Genomic DNA, 20,428 nt, shown 5'->3' on the forward strand with positions numbered 1-20,428 from the left:
ACATTTATCTGATACAGATTATATTTTGAATAATAAAAGTTGTGTTTTCTATTTTTAATTGAATATTTTAGAAATTTTTATTTAGAATATATATAATGCAACTAAACAATAACTACTGCGTATACCACTACTACTAATAGCAGTGATAATAATAAAGCATATACAAATAAGTCAAAGTGTAAGCTAATAAAGGGAAGCATCACATGAATTTATATTTTCCCAAAATAAATAATGATTGATTAATCCAGGCTTTATTGTATATTTTCAATAAAAAATAGTCTTGATACAGTGCACATCAAATATATTAAATAAAATGATAAAAAATTACTGTGTCTGTGTATAGAATACTAAACGTGCAAATTCAAACAAGCAAAATAAATCAGTAAGCTTATGGAAGGTAAGCATATGTCAATATTAACTGATCGTGATAAACAAAAGTTCAAAGCTATAACTTCACAATAAAAGCTTTATCCGCCATGCATACAAATGTAAATATTACCAGATCATGATCAATAAAAGTTAAAAGCAATAAAAGCCTATTCGCCATGCATACAAATGTAAATATTACCTGATCATGATCAATAAAATTTAAAAGCTACAACTTCACAATAAAAGCTTATCCGCTATGCATACAAATATAAATATTAACTGATCATGATCAATAAAAGTTAAAAGCTATAACTTCACAATAAAAGCTTATCCGCTATGCATACAAATATAAATATTAACTGATCATGATCAATAAAAGTTAAAAGCTATAACTTCACAATAAAAGCTTATCCGCTATGCATACAAATATAAATATTACCTGATCATGATCAATAAAAGTTAAAAGCAACAAAACCTTATTCGCTATACATACAAATGTAAATAATACCTGATCATGATTAATAAAAGTTACAAGCCACAACTTCACAATAAAAGCTTTATCCGCCTTGCATACAAATGTAAATAATACCTGATCATGATTAATAAAAGTTAAAAGCTACAACGTCACAATAAAAGCTTTATCCGCCATGCATACAAATGTAAATATTACCTGATCACGATCAATACAATTTAAAAGATAACTTCACAATAAAAGCTTTATCCACCATGCATACACATGTAAAAAATACCTGATCATGATTAATAAAAGTTGAAAGCTATAACTTCACAATAAAAACTTATCCGCTATACATACAAATGTAAATATTAACTGATCAAGATCAATAAAAATTAAAAGCTATAACTTCACAATAAAAGCTTTATCCGCCATGCATACAATATGTAAATAATACCTGATCATGATCAATAAAAGTTAAAAGCAACAAAACCTTATCCGCTACACATACAAATGTAAATATTAACTGATCATGATCAATAAAAGTTAAAAGCTATAACTTCACAATAAAAGCTTTATCCGCCATGCACACACATGTAAATAATACCTGATCATGATTAAAAAAAGTTAAAAGTTATAACTTCACTATAAAAACGTATTCGCTACACATACAAATGTAAATATTAACTGATCATGATCAATACAATTTAAAAGATAACTTCACAATAAAAGCTTTATCCGCTATGCATACACATGTAAATAATACCTGATCATGATTAATAAAAGTTAGAAGCTATAGCTTCACAATAAAAACTTATCCGCTATACATACAAATGTAAATATTAACTGATCATGATCAATAAAAGTTAAAAGCTATAACTTCACAATAAAAGCTTTATATCCGCCATGCATACAATGTAAATATTAACTGATCATGATCAATAAAAATTAAAAGCTATAACTTCACAATAAAAGCTTTATCCGCCATGCATACGATCGTAAATAATACCTGATCATGATTAATAAAAGTTTAAAGTTATAACTTCACTATTAAAATGTATTCGCTACACATACAAATGTAAATATTAACTGATCATGATCAATACAATTTAAAAGATAACTTCACAATAAAAGCTTTATCCGCCATGCACACTCATGTAAATAATACCTGATCATGATTAATAAAAGTTAAAAGCTATAACTTCACAATAAAAGCTTTATCCGCCATGCACACACATGTAAATCATACCTGATCATGATTAATAAAAGTTAAAAGCTATAACTTCACAATAAAAGCTTTATCCGCCATGCATACAAATGTAAATATTAACTAACTTTTGCATGCAAAGTTTGGCCCCCCCGCCTCCCGCGGTGACGGTCCCTCCTGATTGGCCCAGAGGACCCCCGGGGAGGGAGTTCATCCTGCTGGGCAAAAGCCTTCCAGCGTATAAAAACTTGTCCCTTCTGGTCACTGCCAGCTCAACAAGAAGGCGGAAGCCCGACAAGAAGGACAACCACATGCACTTTGAACTCTCTTTTTCCTTTGCGTTGTTGACATTTTGGAGCCATGACACTCTCCAGTGACTACGAAGCGTCCCTGGGGGAGATCGACATCGTCGGCGAGGATGATCCGAGCTCCGGGGCGGAGTTCGACTCCTCGGGTGCGGACTCCTGCGCGGAGAGCGAGGGCGCGGACACACCGACCCCCTCATCCCCCTCACCGTCGTCCTCCTGCGGGAAGGCTGCGGTGAAGCCGCCGTACTCCTACATCGCGCTCATCACCATGGCCATCCTTCAGAGCCCCATGAAGAAGCTCACCCTCAGCGGCATCTGCGACTTCATCAGCAACAAGTTCCCCTACTACCGGGACAAGTTCCCCGCCTGGCAGAACTCCATCCGGCACAACCTGTCCCTCAACGACTGCTTCATCAAGATCCCGCGGGAGCCCGGGAACCCCGGGAAGGGCAACTACTGGTCCCTGGACCCGGCTTCGGAGGACATGTTCGACAACGGCAGCTTCCTCCGTCGCAGGAAGAGGTTCAAGAGGACCCCAGCGGACTTCGGGAAGGATGGACTCGTCTTCTACGCCAACTACTGCCGACATTTCGGCCAGCCGTACCCGCTGCCCGTGCAGGTGGTTCCCGCGCAGGACGGCGTCATGAGGTCCTACTTTGTGAAGCGCGCTGGAGCCAAAGACTTGAGCGGCACAGAAGCGACGAGCCGCGCTGCACAATCCAAATGCTCCTTCAGCATCGACTCCATCATGAGCACGCCGGCTCTCCCCCACCGCAACGCCGTGCGTTACCCACACTTCATGTCCAACCCTGCGGCCTGCCTGGTTCCTGCACCCCTGCAGAGTCCCGCCACTCCGTTTGGGCCTTCCTCCGTTCTGAGCGGTGACCATGTCACACGTCCATACCCACACTGCTGACATGTGTTATGTGCTGCCATGTTGTCACATGCACCATGTTACTTTGGCTCGTTTCTTAAAGAAATATAACTGTACAGGCTGCATGATATTCGTGTAAGAGTGTGGAAGGAAGCCGTGTAAATAAGATTTCATGTAATATATGAGTGGGAGTAGCGCAATGCTGCAATAGGCTTCACGATGAATGTTTTTATTAATAAATAAATGTTACAAATTGTAAAAAAAACAAAAAACATGAGATTTGATCTTTCATCTGTTTCCGTCCATCCTGTCTGTCTGTCTGTATCTATCTATCTATCTATATCTATCTATCTATCTATCTATCTATCTATCTATCTATCTATCTATCTATCTATCTATCTGTCTATCTGTCTGTCTGTCTGTCTGTCTGTCTGTCTGTCTGTCTGTCTGTCTGTCTGTCTGTCTGTCTGTCTGTCTGTCTGTGTCTGTCTGTCCTGTCTGTCCATCTATCCGTTATCTGTCTCTATCTATCTATCTATCTATCTATCTATCTATCTATCTATCTATCTATCTATCTATCTATCATCTGTCTGTGTCTGTGTGTCTGTCTGTCTGTCCTATCTGTCTGTCCTATCTATCTATCTGTCTATCTATCTATCTATCTATCTATCTATCTATCTATCTATCTATCTATCTATCTATCTATCTATCTATCATCTGTCTGTGTGTCTGTCTGTCTGTCTGTCCTATCTATCTATCTGTCTGTTTGTCTATCTATTTATCTATCTGTCTGTCTGTGTGTCTGTCCATCCTGTCTGTATGTCTGTCTGTCTTGTCTGTCTGTCCATCCTAGCTATCTATCTATCAATCTATCTATCTGTCTGTCAGTCAGTCTGTCCTATCTGGCTGTCCTATCTATCTATCTGTCTGTCTGTCTGTCTGTCTGTCTGTCTCTATTTATCTGTCTGTCTGTCTGTGTGTCTGTCCATCCTGTCTGTATGTCTGTCTGTCTTGTCTGTCTGTCCATCCTATCTATCTATCTATCTATCTATCTATCTATCTATCTATCTATCTATCTATCTATCTATCTATCTATCTATCTATCTGTCTGTCTGTCTGTCTGTCTGTCTGTCTGTCTGAGTGTCTCTGTGTCTGTCTATCTGTCTATCCATCTATCTATCTGTCTATCTGTCCATCCTATCCATCTGTCTGTCTGTCTGTCTATCTATCTGTCTGTCTGTCTGTCTGTCTGTCTGAGTGTCTGTGTGTCTGTCCATCCTGTCTGTATGTTTGTCTGTCTTGTCTGTCTGTCCATCCTATCTATCTATCTATCTATCTATCTGTCTATCTGTCTGTCTGTCTGTCTGTCTGAGTGTCTGTGTGTCTGTCCATCCTGTCTGTCTGTCTGTCTGTCTGAGTGTCTGTGTGTCTGTCTATCTGTCTATCCATCTATCTATCTGTCTATCTGTCCATCCTATCCATCTGTCTGTCTGTCTGTCTGTCTGTCTGTCTATCTGTCTGTCTGAGTGTCTGTGTGTCTGTCCATCCTGTCTGTATGTTTGTCTTGTCTGTCTGTCCATCCTATCTATCTATCTATCTATCTATCTATCTATCTATCTATCTATCTATCTATCTATCTATCTATCTATCTATCTATCTATCTATCTATCTATCATCTGTCTGTGTGTCTGTCTGTCTGTCTGTCTGTCTGTCCTATCTGTCTGTCCTATCTATCTATCTGTCTGTCTGTCTGTCTATCTATTTATCTATCTGTCTGTCTGTGTGTCTGTCCATCCTGTCTGTATGTCTGTCTGTCCATCCTAGCTATCTATCTATCAATCTATCTATCTGTCTGTCAGTCTGTCTGTCCTATCTGGCTGTCCTATCTATCTGTCTGTCTGTCTGTCTGTCTGTCTGTCTGTCTCTATTTATCTGTCTGTCTGTCTGAGTGTCTGTGTGTCTGTCCATCCTGTCTGTATGTCTGTCTGTCTATCTGTATCTATCTATCTATCTATCTATCTATCTATCTATCTATCTATCTATCTATCTATCTATCTATCTATCTATCTATCTATCTATCTGTCTGTCTGTCTGTCTGTCTGTCTGTCTGTCTGTCTGTGTCTGTCTGTCCTGTCTGTCCATCTATCCGTTATCTGTCTCTATCTATCTATCTATCTATCTATCTATCTATCTATCTATCTATCATCTGTCTGTGTCTGTGTGTCTGTCTGTCTGTCCTATCTGTCTGTCCTATCTATCTATCTGTCTATCTATCTATCTATCTATCTATCTATCTATCTATCTATCTATCTATCTATCTATCTATCTATCTATCTATCTATCTATCTATCTATCTATCTATCTATCTATCTATCTATCTATCTATCTATCTATCATCTGTCTGTGTGTCTGTCTGTCTGTCTGTCCTATCTATCTATCTGTCTGTTTGTCTATCTATTTATCTATCTGTCTGTCTGTGTGTCTGTCCATCCTGTCTGTATGTCTGTCTGTCTTGTCTGTCTGTCCATCCTAGCTATCTATCTATCAATCTATCTATCTGTCTGTCAGTCAGTCTGTCCTATCTGGCTGTCCTATCTATCTATCTGTCTGTCTGTCTGTCTGTCTGTCTCTAATTTATCTGTCTGTCTCTCTGTGTGTCTGTCCATCCTGTCTGTATGTCTGTCTGTCTTGTCTGTCTGTCCATCCTATCTATCTATCTATCTATCTATCTATCTATCTATCTATCTATCTATCTATCTATCTATCTATCTATCTATCTATCTATCTGTCTGTCTGTCTGTCTGTCTGTCTGTCTGTCTGTCTGAGTGTCTCTGTGTCTGTCTATCTGTCTATCCATCTATCTATCTGTCTATCTGTCCATCCTATCCATCTGTCTGTCTGTCTGTCTATCTATCTGTCTGTCTGTCTGTCTGTCTGTCTGAGTGTCTGTGTGTCTGTCCATCCTGTCTGTATGTTTGTCTGTCTTGTCTGTCTGTCCATCCTATCTATCTATCTATCTATCTATCTATCTATCTGTCTATCTGTCTGTCTGTCTGTCTGTCTGTCTGTCTGTCTGTCTGAGTGTCTGTGTGTCTGTCCATCCTGTCTGTCTGTCTGTCTGTCTGTCTGTCTGTCTGAGTGTCTGTGTGTCTGTCTATCTGTCTATCCATCTATCTATCTGTCTATCTGTCCATCCTATCCATCCGTCTGTCTGTCTGTCTGTCTATCTGTCTGTCTGTCTGTCTGAGTGTCTGTGTGTCTGTCCATCCTGTCTGTATGTTTGTCTTGTCTGTCCATCCTATCTATCTATCTATCTATCTATCTATCTATCTATCTATCTATCTATCTATCTATCTATCTATCTATCTATCTATCTATCTATCTATCTATCTATCTATCTATCTATCTATCTATCTATCTATCTATCTATCATCTGTCTGTGTGTCTGTCTGTCTGTCTGTCTGTCTGTCTGTCCTATCTGTCTGTCCTATCTATCTATCTGTCTGTCTGTCTGTCTATCTATTTATCTATCTGTCTGTCTGTGTGTCTGTCCATCCTGTCTGTATGTCTGTCTGTCCATCCTAGCTATCTGTCTATCAATCTATCTATCTGTCTGTCAGTCTGTCTGTCCTATCTGGCTGTCCTATCTATCTATCTGTCTGTCTGTCTGTCTGTCTGTCTGTCTCTATTTATCTGTCTGTCTGTCTGAGTGTCTGTGTGTCTGTCCATCCTGTCTGTATGTCTGTCTGTCTTGTCTGTCTGTCCATCCTATCTATCTATCTATCTATCTATCTATCTATCTATCTATCTATCTATCTATCTATCTATCTATCTATCTATCTATCTATCTATCTATCTGTCTGTCTGTCTGTCTGTCTGTCTGTCTGTCTGTCTGTCTGTCTGTCTGTCTGTCTGTCTGAGTGTCTGTGTGTCTGTCTATCTGTCTATCCATCTATCTATCTGTCTATCTGTCCATCCTATCCATCTGTCTGTCTGTCTGTCTATCTATCTGTCTGTCTGTCTGAGTGTCTGTGTGTCTGTCCATCCTGTCTGTATGTTTGTCTGTCTTGTCTGTCTGTCCATCCTATCTATCTATCTATCTATCTATCTATCTATCTATCTATCTATCTATCTATCTATCTATCTATCTATCTATCTATCTATCTATCTATCTATCTATCTGTCTATCTGTCTGTCTGTCTGTCTGTCTGTCTGTCTGAGTGTCTGTGTGTCTGTCCATCCTGTATGTATGTTTGTCTGTCTTGTCTGTCTGTCCATTCTATCTATCTATCTATCTGTCTGTCTGTCTGTCTGTCTGTCTGTCTGTCTGTCTGTCTGTCCGTCCGTCCGTCCGTCCGTCCGTCCGTCCGTCCGTCCGTCCGTCCGTCCGTCCGTCCGTCCGTCCGTCCGTCCGTCCGTCCGTCCGTCTAATTATCTATCCATCTTTGTACATATATCCATCCATCCATCCATTAAAAGTGGTCCCAATATTACTTAATAATTATTGTGTGAATGCTCCAAACTTTGGTCCCCAACCACCGGGGCGCGGCCCGGTACCGATCCGTGGATCGATTGGTATCGGGCCGCACAATAAATAAAAAAATAAAAATAAAAACAATTTTTTATTTTTATAAAATGTTATTTTATTTTATATAGGCCCTGCGATGAGGTGGCGACTTGTCCAGGGTGTACCCCGCCTTCCGCCCGATTGTAGCTGAGATAGGCTCCAGCGTCCCCCGCGACCCCAAAAGGGAATAAGCGGTAGAAAATGGATGGATGGATGGAATTTTTTATTTTTGTTTCTTTAGATTTTTATTAAATCAACATAAAAAACACAAGATACACTTACAATTAGTGCACCAACCCACTCATTCACACAAAAGGGTTGTTTATTTCTGTTATTAATATTCTGGTTCCTACATTATATATCAATATATATCAATACAGTCTGCAGGGATACAGTCCGTAAGCACACATGAGTGTATTTTTTTATGACAAAAAAATAAAATAACATTGCCCCCCCACCCCCCCCGGTCCGTGGGACAATTTTTCAAGCGTTGACCGGTCCGCAGTTACAAAAAGGTTGGGGACCACTGCTCCAACAACTTCTTCTTCTTCTCCAGATTTTGCCGCACTCTACCTTCCACATTTTTCATCCGATTCAAACCGTTCCAACTTCAAACTGTTCAGCCTATTCGGGAATCGCGGGCTGTTCCTTAACCAATTCCAGAAATTCCAAGATTTCCCAGAATACTAGGTTTTCCGGGACATTTTTTCCTATTCTAAATGAATTGGCCATTTTTAATTTTTCAACCATTCCACCTTTAACGCATTCCACTATTCTGGAAATTCAAAATTCCAGGATTTCAGTTCAACCTCAGTTTTGGAGCATTCACAGGCAATTCCTTTTGGAATGGCCTCATCTAGTTATTATTGTTGTTGTTATTATTATTATCATCATTATGAGACTCCTGAAGGTCCCCCACTCTATATTAGTGGAATTAGCGCAATGCTGCAATAGGCTTCACAATTAATGTTTTTATTAATAAATGTTCCATCCATCCATTTTCTACCGCTTGTCCCTTTCGGGGTCGCGGGGGATGCTGGAGCCTATCACAGCTGCACTCGCGCGGAAGGCGGTGTACACCATGGACCAGTCACCACCTCATCACAGGGCCAACACAGATAGACAACATTCACACTCACATTCACACACCAGGGCCAATTTGTTACAAATTGTAAAAAAAATACATGATATATGATCTTTCCATCTGTGTCTGTCCGTCAATCCATGCATCTATCCATCCATCCATCCCCGTCCATATATCACATCCATCCATTAATTGTGGTCCCATTTTAGTCTTAAATATTACTTATTATTATTGTTGTTGTTATTATTATTATTATTATTATCATCATTATGAGACTCCTGAAGGTCCCCATGCACTCTAAAAATAAATGTATGTATTATTGACTTACTTTGGTCGTAACAATAGCTTTTTAAACCATGCAGTTTGTACTGTAGCTCAAAAGTTGTTTTTTTTTAATAGAAAAACATTAAATAAGATACTTTTCTGATTCATGTAGGATTGTCATTAGTGGATAATTATATTATAATAATGTATAATAATATAATATATTTTAATTATATTATAATAAATATATATATAGGCACAAGCGGTAGAAAATGGATATATATATATATATATATATATATATATATATATATATATATATATATATATATATATATATAAAGTTAAAGTTAAAGTACCCATGATAGTCACACACACAATAGGTGTGGCGAAAGTATTCTTTGCATTTGACCCATCACCCCCTGGGAGGTGAGGGGAGCAGTGAGCAGCAGCGGTGGCCGCGCCCGGGATATATATATATGTATATATGTATATACTGTATATACTGTATGTATATATATATATATATATATATAATTATACATCATTATTATAGTTAAGCGTCTCCTGTCTTTAAAACATAGTGATGGCTCTGTTTCGAACTTTAATCAAGGTGTCTTGAATGCACCACAATATGTGCTATTAAATGCAAAAGTGAAACGTAAACATACTCTAACCTTGTCCAATACTGCCACAAATAGATTGATCATATTTGACCTTTCTTTTATATTTAAACATGTGTCTTTTCTTTTCAGTATAGGCCCTTAAAAACAGGACAGTGGTCTTGTCTGTAGACTGTATGTTCTTTGACGTAATAAGGTTAAAACTTATTTTTAAATGATTTTACAAGAAATAATTACTGTTTGGTATGAAACAGAATTCGAGCAAAAGCACATGCAGTTCTTTTGTTTGGCGTTAGAGGGCGCCGTTTACCAAATGTTGGTGCAAACTTATTTGTATTCCCTAAATAAGAGTATTAGGTTTCAATGTAGATTTAAAAGTGTTTTTACTTGCTCCCATGAGAAGAAAATGTAATATTTGTACAAAAACTATTTGAAAAAGAAAACACATTTTAATGGGAGGCCCACTTTCATGCACTAACTAACAAACACTCATTTTAGGATAGGCTTGTTATTTATCCCACAGTGGGGAAATTACGTTGTTGCAGTGCATGTTTTTACATACAGTAACAGAAGTAAAACATAATTAAAGACAAATATTTAGTAATTGATGCTACTAATTTTGATTAAAAAAAAAAAAGATAAGATAAAACAAACAAAAAAACAAACAAACTACCTAACAAAAGTATTACACACCACAAAAAAATATCACTGTAATCACATAAAGTCGTGGTCAAAAGTTGACATACACTTGTAAAGAACATAATGTCATGGCTGTCTTGAGTTTCCAATCATTTCTACAACTCTTATTTTTTTGTGATAGAGTGATTGGAGCACATACTTGTTGGTCACAAAAAACATTCATGAAGTTTGGTTCTTTTATGAGTTTATTATGGGTCTACTGAAAATGTGACCAAATCTGCTGGGTCAAAAGTATACATACAGCAAACAGCCTCCACCCTCTCCAGTAGGAATAGAGGCTCATTGTTCTACTACAGATAAGATATAAGGGAGTACTCCAACTCCTACATTGACACAGTTTACTTGCGGACATATTCCTAAAAAAATAGAAAGAGTACAAATGGAAAAACACTAGCTGATTTAAACATGTCTATGAATAAAGAAAGAACTCTTAAACATACATGCATTCTCCACAGTATACTTTTGACCCAGCAGATTTGGTCACATTTTCAGTAGACCCATAACAAATTCATAAAAGACCCAAACTTCATGAGTGTTTTTTGTGTCCAACAAGTATGTGCTCCAATTACTCTATAACAAAAAAAATAAGAGTTGTAGAAATGATTGGAAACTCAAGACAGCCATGACATTATGTTCTTTACAAGTGTATGTCAACTTTTGATCGCGACTGTAAGTGCGTTGTGAAGTAATTGTATATGTTATGAGCTCTGTGTCAGACCCAACTCTCCTGTGCCATCACTCAGACTGTGTTTCTATTTCTGGCCTGGCTCTGATTGTGGACCCTCCCAGTCTGTGCTCTGTTTTTCTCCAGTGTCAGTTGTTCATGCTTATTAGGGAGAGAGAGAGAGTTGTCACAGGCTCGGTTCCGAGGGATGCGGCAGCAGCAGCTGCTCTTGGGGCCACAGCTACCGAGGGGAGAACATCTCTGACCCAAACAAATTTTGTGTGCTTCCTCTTCGGAACTATCTCACCACTAAAAGTCTAGACCAAGACCAGGAGGATGGAGACCAGCCCCATCCCGGTTGTGACGGTCCAAACCACCCCCTTTGACGACCAGAGACCCGGTACCAATGGACTGCGGAGGAAGACGGCGGTGTTCGAGGGGAAGAAGAACTACCTGCAGAACTACATCCAGAGCGTCTTGTCGTCCATGGATCTTCGGGACCGGCAGGGGTGCACCATGGTGGTGGGCAGCGATGGACGCTACTTGAGCCGGGGGGCCATCGAGGTCATAGTGCAGATGGCAGCCGCTAACGGGGTGAGTTTGGAAACTTTGATCCACCTTGTCAACTTAGAGTCCATTTTGGAACACACTAACGATGACTTTAATTTGAACCTCTTAAGGCCCAAGCTGTTTGTTTACATGCTTTATTTATTTCTCTTTGCTATTTGGGCTTATTGGACCCTAATTAGAATAAAAACTAAGAATCATCTTTTGATATGATGTACTTAGTCCATAAGTACACAAACGTGTACTTCATATTTAGTGACATGCTAATTCTTATTTTTACACTTTTTTTTTTCCAAATTCCATTGTATGTTATACTCTTCTGACACCACCAGATGACAGTATAAGTGTCCACATAAGTGGCCATCAGACCCAAATTCAGTAGTGTACACAATTTTGGAAATAAGAGCTAAAAGGTGCTGTCCACGCATGTGGCCACTTAGCCTTTAGAGCAGGGGTGTCAAACTGGCTTTCATTGAGGGCCACATCGCAGTTACGGATGCCATCAGAGGGCCGATTTTAACAATGAATAATATATGAATATACATGTGTATATATAATACAAACCCCGTTTCCATATAAGTTGGGAAATTGTGTTAGATGTACAAACCCCGTTTCCACATTGTCAGAGTATGTTGGTGACGAACCCCAAGCTGCAGAGAAGGCGGAAGGCATTGTGCGGGAAAACATGATTTAATTTAACACTATGGCAAAAAAACAAACAAAAGGGTACAAACAAAAGGCGCCCACAAGGCGGAGAACAAACTTGGCTATGAGCTAAAATAGCACAAAGGCTAACTGTCGACAAGAAACAAAAACACTTGCTCTGAAACGAAAGAACGATGACAAGAGCAGAGTGAACACAAGTAGACAGAGCTACAACAACAATTATTATGACAGGTAGTAGTGACAACAAGTATTAGCGACAATGACAATAATCCAGCACTGACTGGAGGGGAAGGCAGGCTTAAATAGCAGCTGGCTGATTGACACCAGGTGTGGCGAGGTGCCACTCAGCCACAGCTGAGGGGAAGCAGCACTCAGGGAGACAATCAGGAAATGAAGACAAAATAAAAGCGCTGACAGAAAACTAAGACAAACGCAGAGAAAAAACTAAAACACAGTCAAACTGTCAGGGACAAGCCTGACACATATGAGTTGGGAAATTGTGTTAGATGTAAATATAAACGGAATACAATGATTTGCAAATCCTTTTAAACCCATATTCAGTTGAATTCACTACAAAGACAAGATATTTGATGTTCAAACTCATAAACTTTATTTTTTTTTGCAAATAATAATTAACTTAGAATTTCATGGCTGCAACACGTGCCAAAGTAGTTGGGAAAGGGCATGTTCACCACTGTGTTACATCACCTTTTCTTTTAAACAACACTCAATAAACGATTGGGAACTGAGGAAACTAATTGTTGAAGCTTTGTAAGTGGAATTATTTCCCATTCTTGTTTTATGTAGAGCTTCAGTCGTTCAACAGTCCGGGGTCTCCGCTGTCGTATTTTATGCTTCATAATGCGCCACACATTTTTGATGGGAGACAGGTCTGGACTGCAGGCGGGCCAGTAAAGTACCCGCACTCTTTTTTTACGAAGCCACGCTGTTGTAACACGTGCTGAATGTGGCTTGGCATTGTCTTGCTGAAAAAGACGGCGCTTAGATGGCAGCATATGTTGTTCCAAAACCTGTATGTACCTTTCAGCATTAATGGTGCCTTCACAGATGTGTAAGTTACCCATGCCTTGGGCACTAATGCACCCCCATACCATCACAGATGCTGGCTTTTCAACTTTTGTGTCGATAACAATCTGGATGGTTCGCTTCCCCTTTGGTCCGGATGATACGATGTCGAATATTTCCAAAAACAATTTGAAATGTGGACTCGTCAGACCACAGAACACTTTTCCACTTTGCATGAGTCCATCTTAGATGATCTCGGGCCCAGAGAAGCCGGCGGCGTTTCTGGATGTTGTTGATAAATGGCTTTCGCTTTGCATAGTAGAGCTTTAACTTGCACTTACAGATGTAGGGATGAACTGTATTTAGTGACAGTGGTTTTCTGAAGTGTTCCTGAGCCCATGTGGTGATATCCTTTAGAGATTGATGTCGATTTTTGATACAGTGCCGCCTGAGGGATCGAAGGTCACAGTCATTCAATGTTGTTTTCCGTCCATGCCGCTTACGTGGAGTGATTTCTCCAGATTCTCTGAACCTTTTGATGATATTATGGACCGTAGATGTTGAAATCCCTAAATTTCTTGCAATTGCACTTTGAGAAACATTGTTCTTAAACTGTTTGACTATTTGTTCACGCAGTTGTGGACAAAGGGGTGTACCTCGCCCCATCCTTTCTTGTGAAAGACTGAGCATTTTTTGGAAAGCTGTTTTTATACCCAATCATGGCACCCACCTGTTCCCAATTAGCCTGCACACCTGCGGGATGTTCCAAATAAGTGTTTGATGAGCATTCCTCAACTTTATCAGTATTTATTGGCACCTTTCCCAACTTCTTTGTCACGTGTTGCTGGCATCAAATTCTAAAGTTAATGATTATTTGTGTGGGCAACTGATAACAAGTGCAAAAGTAGTGCAGACTGCCACATTTAAATGAGGATTTTGCCTATAGCAGCTTTTACCATGGAGATGCTCATTTCCCTCCACATTTATTGCATCATGTGGTCCAACCTGTAGCATATTACTGTTGTTGACATGCAGCACACAAATATAATATGTACCAACTTTTGTTGGAATTGGGGGTTAAATCACCTAAAATTATTCCCGAGCGCGGCCACCGCTGCTGCTCACTGCTCCCCTCAGCTTCCAGGGGGTGGAACAAGGGGATGGGTCAAACACAGAGAGTAATTTCACCACACCAGGTGTGTGTGTGTGACTATCAGTGGTACTTTTGTGGGCTATTTTGAAGACCAATCTAGACAACAGGACCCTGATTTTAGCTCTCTGAAGGTGCGTTTTTGGGTGGGGGCTGTGGTGTTGTTGATGCGTCTGAATCATTCCCGGCACAAGAAAATGCATATTGCAAGAAGTTTTTTCAGGTAGGAAATATATTCTAATTAGAGATGTCTGATAATGGCTTTTTTTGCCAATATCCGTTATTCCGATATTGTCCAACTCTTAGTTACCGATTCCGATATCAACCGATACCGATATATACAGTTGTGGAATTAACACATTATTATGCCTAATTTTGTTGTGATGCCCCGCTGGATGCATTAAACAATGTAACAAGGTTTTTGCAAAATAAATCAACTCAAGTTATGGAAAAAAAATGCCAACATGGCACTGCCATATTTATTATTGAAGTCACAAAGTGCATTATTTTTTTTTAACATGCCTCAAAAGAGCAGCTTGGAATTTGGGACATGCTCTCCCTGAGAGAGCATGAGGAGGTTGAGGTGGGCGGGGTTTATATTGTAGCGTCCCGGAAGAGTTAGTGCTGCAAGGGGTTCTGGGTATTTGTTCTGTTGTGTTTATGTTGTATTACGGTGCGGATGTTCTCCCCAAATGTGTTTGTCATTCTTGTTTGGTGTGGGTTCACAGTGTGGCGCATATTTGTAACAGAGTTAAAGTTGTTTACACGGCCACCCTCAGTGTGACCTGTATGGCTGTTGACCAAGTATGCTATGCATTCACTTGTGTGTGTAAAAAGTCGTAGATATTATGTGATTGGTCCGGCACGCAAAGGCAGTGCCTTTAAGGTTTATTGGCGCTTTGTACATCTCCCTACGTCTGTGTACACAGCAGCGTTTTAAAAAGTCATAAATTTTACTTTTTGAAACCGATACCGATTTACGATATTACATTTTAAAGCATTTATCGGCCGATAATATCGGCAGTCCGATATTATCAGACACCTCTAATTCTAATACAATATCTCCTATATGAAAATGCCAGGAGACACAACAACGAATCAATTGAATTTGTTTTGACTGGCCCCTTACAGTAGGATGGGGATTCATATGGCCTCATTCGTCGCATTTTACCTGACACATGAACCCTGACAAATTTGAGGGGTGCACTATCCACTTTAGCCACCAAACAGCAGTCGAGTGTTGAGTATCTTAAAATGTGTTTTGTGGCAATTCCAACTTTGGCCACAGTGTCAGTTGCTATGTAGAGGGGCACTTTTCCCTTAGGGTGGTGTAAAAAGAGAGTATGGACTACCCGGTTTCAAGCGATCTTCTCAATGATTCGTCAAAAGACACTCACGTGACTTCAGGGCACCTCACGATACATTTATTTTAATTGAAGAGTGTTTGCCGTGTAAACAGGCCCTGTTGTGCAGCATGGGGATGCGGGAAACAATTGCATAAGTTTCCCGCAACCCAGAAAGGAGAATAATATGAGAAGTGAAGGTTCGCCGGGAAGGCTGGAGAGCCAATAGGAGCAGTTTGTTGTGTAAGGGAAGCAAGCAAACATACATAGGGTTCCCTTTAATATAACTGATTGTGGCACACATTTTCATTGCGGCCACACCTACAACATAAAGTGTTTTTTTTTACATGAAAACAAATTAAAGTAATGTAATGTATTGTAGCCCCAAGAGCAGGGTTGTCATACTCATTTTCATTGAGGGCCACATCGCAGTAATGGCGTTTTTAAAATGAATTTACATTCTGCATGCGGGTAATAACCTGTGATTAATCGTGATTAATCAAAATGCATATGCATTTGATTATTAGATTATTTTTTTAATGTATAACTTGTTTTAAAATCATAAATAAAGGTGACAAGCAGATATTTAACTATTTGTTTTTATCTCACAAAAATAGTTTTGCAATACAGTATATATTAATATAATTGGCATGATCAGTTAATATTAAAGTTTAAAATATGCATTTTTTTTTCTGTCGACACTGAAAGATTGAATGCATTTAGTAAAAATAATGAAACAAAAAAATAAGTATTTTCTTGAAACACATTTTTTCCAGGCTTTTGCGGACCACATAAAATGATGTGGCGGGCCAGATCTGGCCCCCGGGTCTTGAGTTTGACACCTGTGCCCTAGAAGAAGTCACACTACATCTGACGCAATTTTTAACTTTTATTGCCAATCTTATGCTAACAACCGGCACAATTCCAACAGGTTTTTCGTCTTTGTGCTTCTCTAGACACACTACAACACTTCCCCATTCTCCGTCAATGTGCTTTCAGGCACGGACGGCGTGTTCGTGATTATGGAAAAAAGTTTAAATGGATATATATATATATATATATATATATATATATATATATATATATATATATATATATATATATATATATATATATATATATATATATATATATATAAATATATACCGTATTTTCCGCACTATAAGGCGCACCGGATTATTAGCCGCACCTTCAATGAATTACATATTTCATAACTTTGTCCACCAATAAGCCGCCCCGGATTATAAGCCGCGCCTGCGCTGCGCTAAAGGGAATGTCAAAAAAACAGTCAGATAGTTCAGTCAAACTTTAATAATATATTGAAAACCAGCGTTCTAACAACTCTGTCCCAAAATGTACGCAAATGTGCAATCACAAACATAGTAAAATTCAAAATGGTGTAGAGCAATAGCAACATAATGTTGCTCGAACGTTAATATCACAACACACAAAATAAACATAGCGCTCACCTTCTGAAGTTATTCTTCATTCGTAAATCCTTCGAATTCTTCGTCTTCGGTGTCCGAATTGAAAAGTTGCGCAAGCGTGGGATCCAAAATGGCCGGTTCCGTCTCGTCGAAGTCATCGGAGTCAGTGTCGCTGTTGTTGTCCAGTAGTTCTGTGAATCCTGCCTTCCGGAAAGCTCGGACCACAGTTGTGACCGAAATATCTGCCCAGGCATTTACGATCCACTGGCAAATGTTGGCGTATGTCGTCCGGCGCTGTCTGCCCGTCTTAGTGAAGGTGTGTTCGTCTTCGGAGCTGTGTGAAAAAAGCCACCCGGCCTCTTCGCGTAAACTTCCCTTAACCACTCGCTCATCTTTTCTTCATCCATCCATCCCTTCGAGTTAGCTTTTATGATGACGCCGGCTGGAAAGGTCTCTTTTGGCAAGGTCTTCCTTTTGAATATCACCATGGGTGGAAGTTAGCATGGCAAGCTAGAACCACAGTGAAGGATGACTTCTCATTCCCTGTGGTGCGAATATTCACCGTACGTGCTCCCGTTCCACAGTGCAGTTCACAGGAATATCAGTTGCTGTGAAATACGGTAGTAATCCGTGTGCGGATGGAGAGATTGCGTCTTTTTATGAACCGGATCCTTTTCGCTTAGTAGGAGCCATTTTGTGGTCTTTACAGATGTAAACAGGAAATGAAACGTACGGTGATATCCGCGCGTTTTTTCTTCTTCTTCCGGGGGCGGGCGGTAGCTTACAGTAGAAGAAGAAGCGCTTCCTGTTCTATGGGGGCGGGTGCTTACCTTGGCGGTTGCTTGCGTAGAAGAAGAAGCGCTTCCTGTTCTACCGGGAAAAAAGATGGCGGCTGTTTACCGAAGTTGCGAGATCGAAACTTTATGAAAATGAATCGTAATAAAGCGCACCGGGTTATAAGGCGCACTGTTAGCTTTTGAGAAAATTTGTGGTTTTTAGGTGCGCCTTATAGTGCGGAAAATACGGTGTGTATATATATATATATATATATATATATATATATATATATATATATATATATATATATATATATATATATATATATATATATATATATATATATATAGTGTTGGGTTGGTTACTGAAAACCAGTAACTAGTTACAGTTACTAGTTACTTTATTTCAAAAGTAATTCAGTTACTAACTCAGTTACTTAAACCAAAAAGTAATGCGTTACTGTGAAAAGTAACTATTTAGTTACTTATTTATTTTAATTTTATTTTTTTAAGGCCCCATTTAATGCCCTTTTAGCCTTCATTTTAGTACTGTTATTGCACTGGAGAATAATACAATCTGTTGATCAACTTGACATACATTTGCATCACTGAACTCTGCTAAGCAATGTGCTCTACATACAACACACAAAGACAAAGATATGTTTTAAAGGGCCAATTTGTTTCAGACCAGAACAAATTGACAAAACTATTTTAAATAGCTGCAACTTAACATACATAAGTAACAAACAGCATAATAACAACATAGCTGTAAAACAAGAAAGGCACACACTACATACATAAAGCCTAACCAGGCGTTTTCTCAAGGAATTCTGAAATAAAATCATGTCTGAAGCCCAGAACACTCTACACATTTCCCCACTTAGTTTAGAGAAAAGGAAATATTAGCCTGGCCCACTAGTATCCCTCTTTAGGTTTGTGAACTTTATAGTCTAAACATTTAGAGTGATGTGATAATCAAACACTCTAAAAGTTTAAAATGAAAGAGTATATAAGAGAATTGACAGAGTGTGTGTACCTTCAGTGTGCAGTGCCTCGTTAAAATCCAGCCGATGTTGGAGGTGGAGGTGAGTGTGTGTCTCTTTACTAGCTTCGTCGAAGCATGTTGTTTTTGTCGCTGTTTCAGCATATTTGAAACTTACATTCAACTAAAATGTTCTTTTCTTTGTGGTCGATAAAAGAAACGTACTGAAAATATCTCCATTTTAAGAAACTCGGCTTCGGGGTTCGCCATGACGTCTTGATAGTAGACACAGACACGCCCCCTCCCACACACACACACGTACACACAGACAGCGCGCGGCGCGCATCTTTTTTGTCGCCTCTTCAGCAGCGCTGCAACACTCAGATCTTTTCAGTTTCTAGCCGATACTACATAAAAAATAACGCAAAATAAGGCAGTAACGCATCATGTAGTAACGGTAACGGAGTTACTGAATATAAAAAATAACGCGTTAGATTACTAGTTACCGCCGATAGTAACGGCGTTACAGTAACGCGTTACTTTGTAACGCGTTAGTCCCAACACTGTATATATATATATATATATATATATATATATATATATATATATATATATATAGCCTATTATTTGTGCACTATTGACAAGTGATGCACCAGAAATTTGGCCGCCGACAAACATTTTGGATCGCCAAAACTGGATGTAAACAAGACGCCTGCTATTGTCTGGAGCCTTGTCAGCATGTCTGTGATGTGGAAGTAATTTAAATATATCCCAGATATATAACGATCTACAATATGTGCAATTATTAAAAGGACAGTGGCGGCTTTTAAAAAGAGAAAGTCTAACTGGAGCAACAGCGCGATTCATAAAAGGATGAACATGCGGCTCTTAAGCGCCGCCCTAGTGGCTCCCTGGAGCATTTAAAAAAAAGGATTGAATAATGGAAAAAAGATGGGGGGAAAATAAATGTTTTGTTTTAGTATGATTTTTGTTTGAGGACAAACATGGCAAAAAAGGATCTGTGGTTTCACAAGTTTAAAATGAGGAGGCAATTTGTAGTATTTCTAAAATGTTTTTTCCAATGGATTTTTATCTTTCCAGATTAACACAAAAATCGAAAACAATGTGCAAAAGTGCGTGGTTATCTGCGTGATGACAAATTGAACCGGAAGCAGTATTTTCGCCTTTCCTTTGCATTTAGCATGTTTTTAGCACAACGCTAACATCTTTGTTCTGCAGAAGTCCTAAAAAAACATGTTTCGAACCATTTTTTCTATTTTCATTTCTGAAACAAAAGTTGGACAACTATTTAATGACACTTTTTTTTATATATATATAGGACTCAATAGGACTCCTGCTGAACAAAGATGTTACCGTT

General features: G+C 39.0%; 2 protein-coding genes across 2 annotated transcripts in view; both read left to right on the forward strand.

The window, feature by feature from the left end:
* The first annotated feature begins 2,032 nt into the window (after positions 1-2,032).
* On the forward strand, positions 2,033-3,425 carry foxd5 (forkhead box D5). Its single transcript, XM_061928865.1, has one exon. The coding sequence runs from the start codon at positions 2,391-2,393 to the stop codon at positions 3,252-3,254; it is 864 nt and encodes a 287-aa protein (XP_061784849.1). The 5' UTR covers positions 2,033-2,390; the 3' UTR covers positions 3,255-3,425.
* A 7,847-nt stretch (positions 3,426-11,272) lies between these two features.
* Positions 11,273-20,428, forward strand: part of pgm5 (phosphoglucomutase 5) — a 70,199-nt gene continuing 61,043 nt past the window's right edge. The window contains exon 1 of the mRNA XM_061928995.1: positions 11,273-11,707. Within this exon, the coding sequence (XP_061784979.1) occupies positions 11,450-11,707 (258 nt within the window). The 5' untranslated portion in view covers positions 11,273-11,449. The remainder of the gene's footprint in view (positions 11,708-20,428) is intronic.

This window comes from Nerophis lumbriciformis, linkage group LG33, assembly GCF_033978685.3.
Source record: "Nerophis lumbriciformis linkage group LG33, RoL_Nlum_v2.1, whole genome shotgun sequence".
NCBI lineage: Eukaryota > Metazoa > Chordata > Actinopteri > Syngnathiformes > Syngnathidae > Nerophis > Nerophis lumbriciformis.

Coding starts and splice junctions, on each gene's coding strand:
- foxd5 (XM_061928865.1), top strand. CDS start 2,391: ATGACACTCTCCAGTGACTACGAAGCGTCCCTGGGGGAGATCGACATC.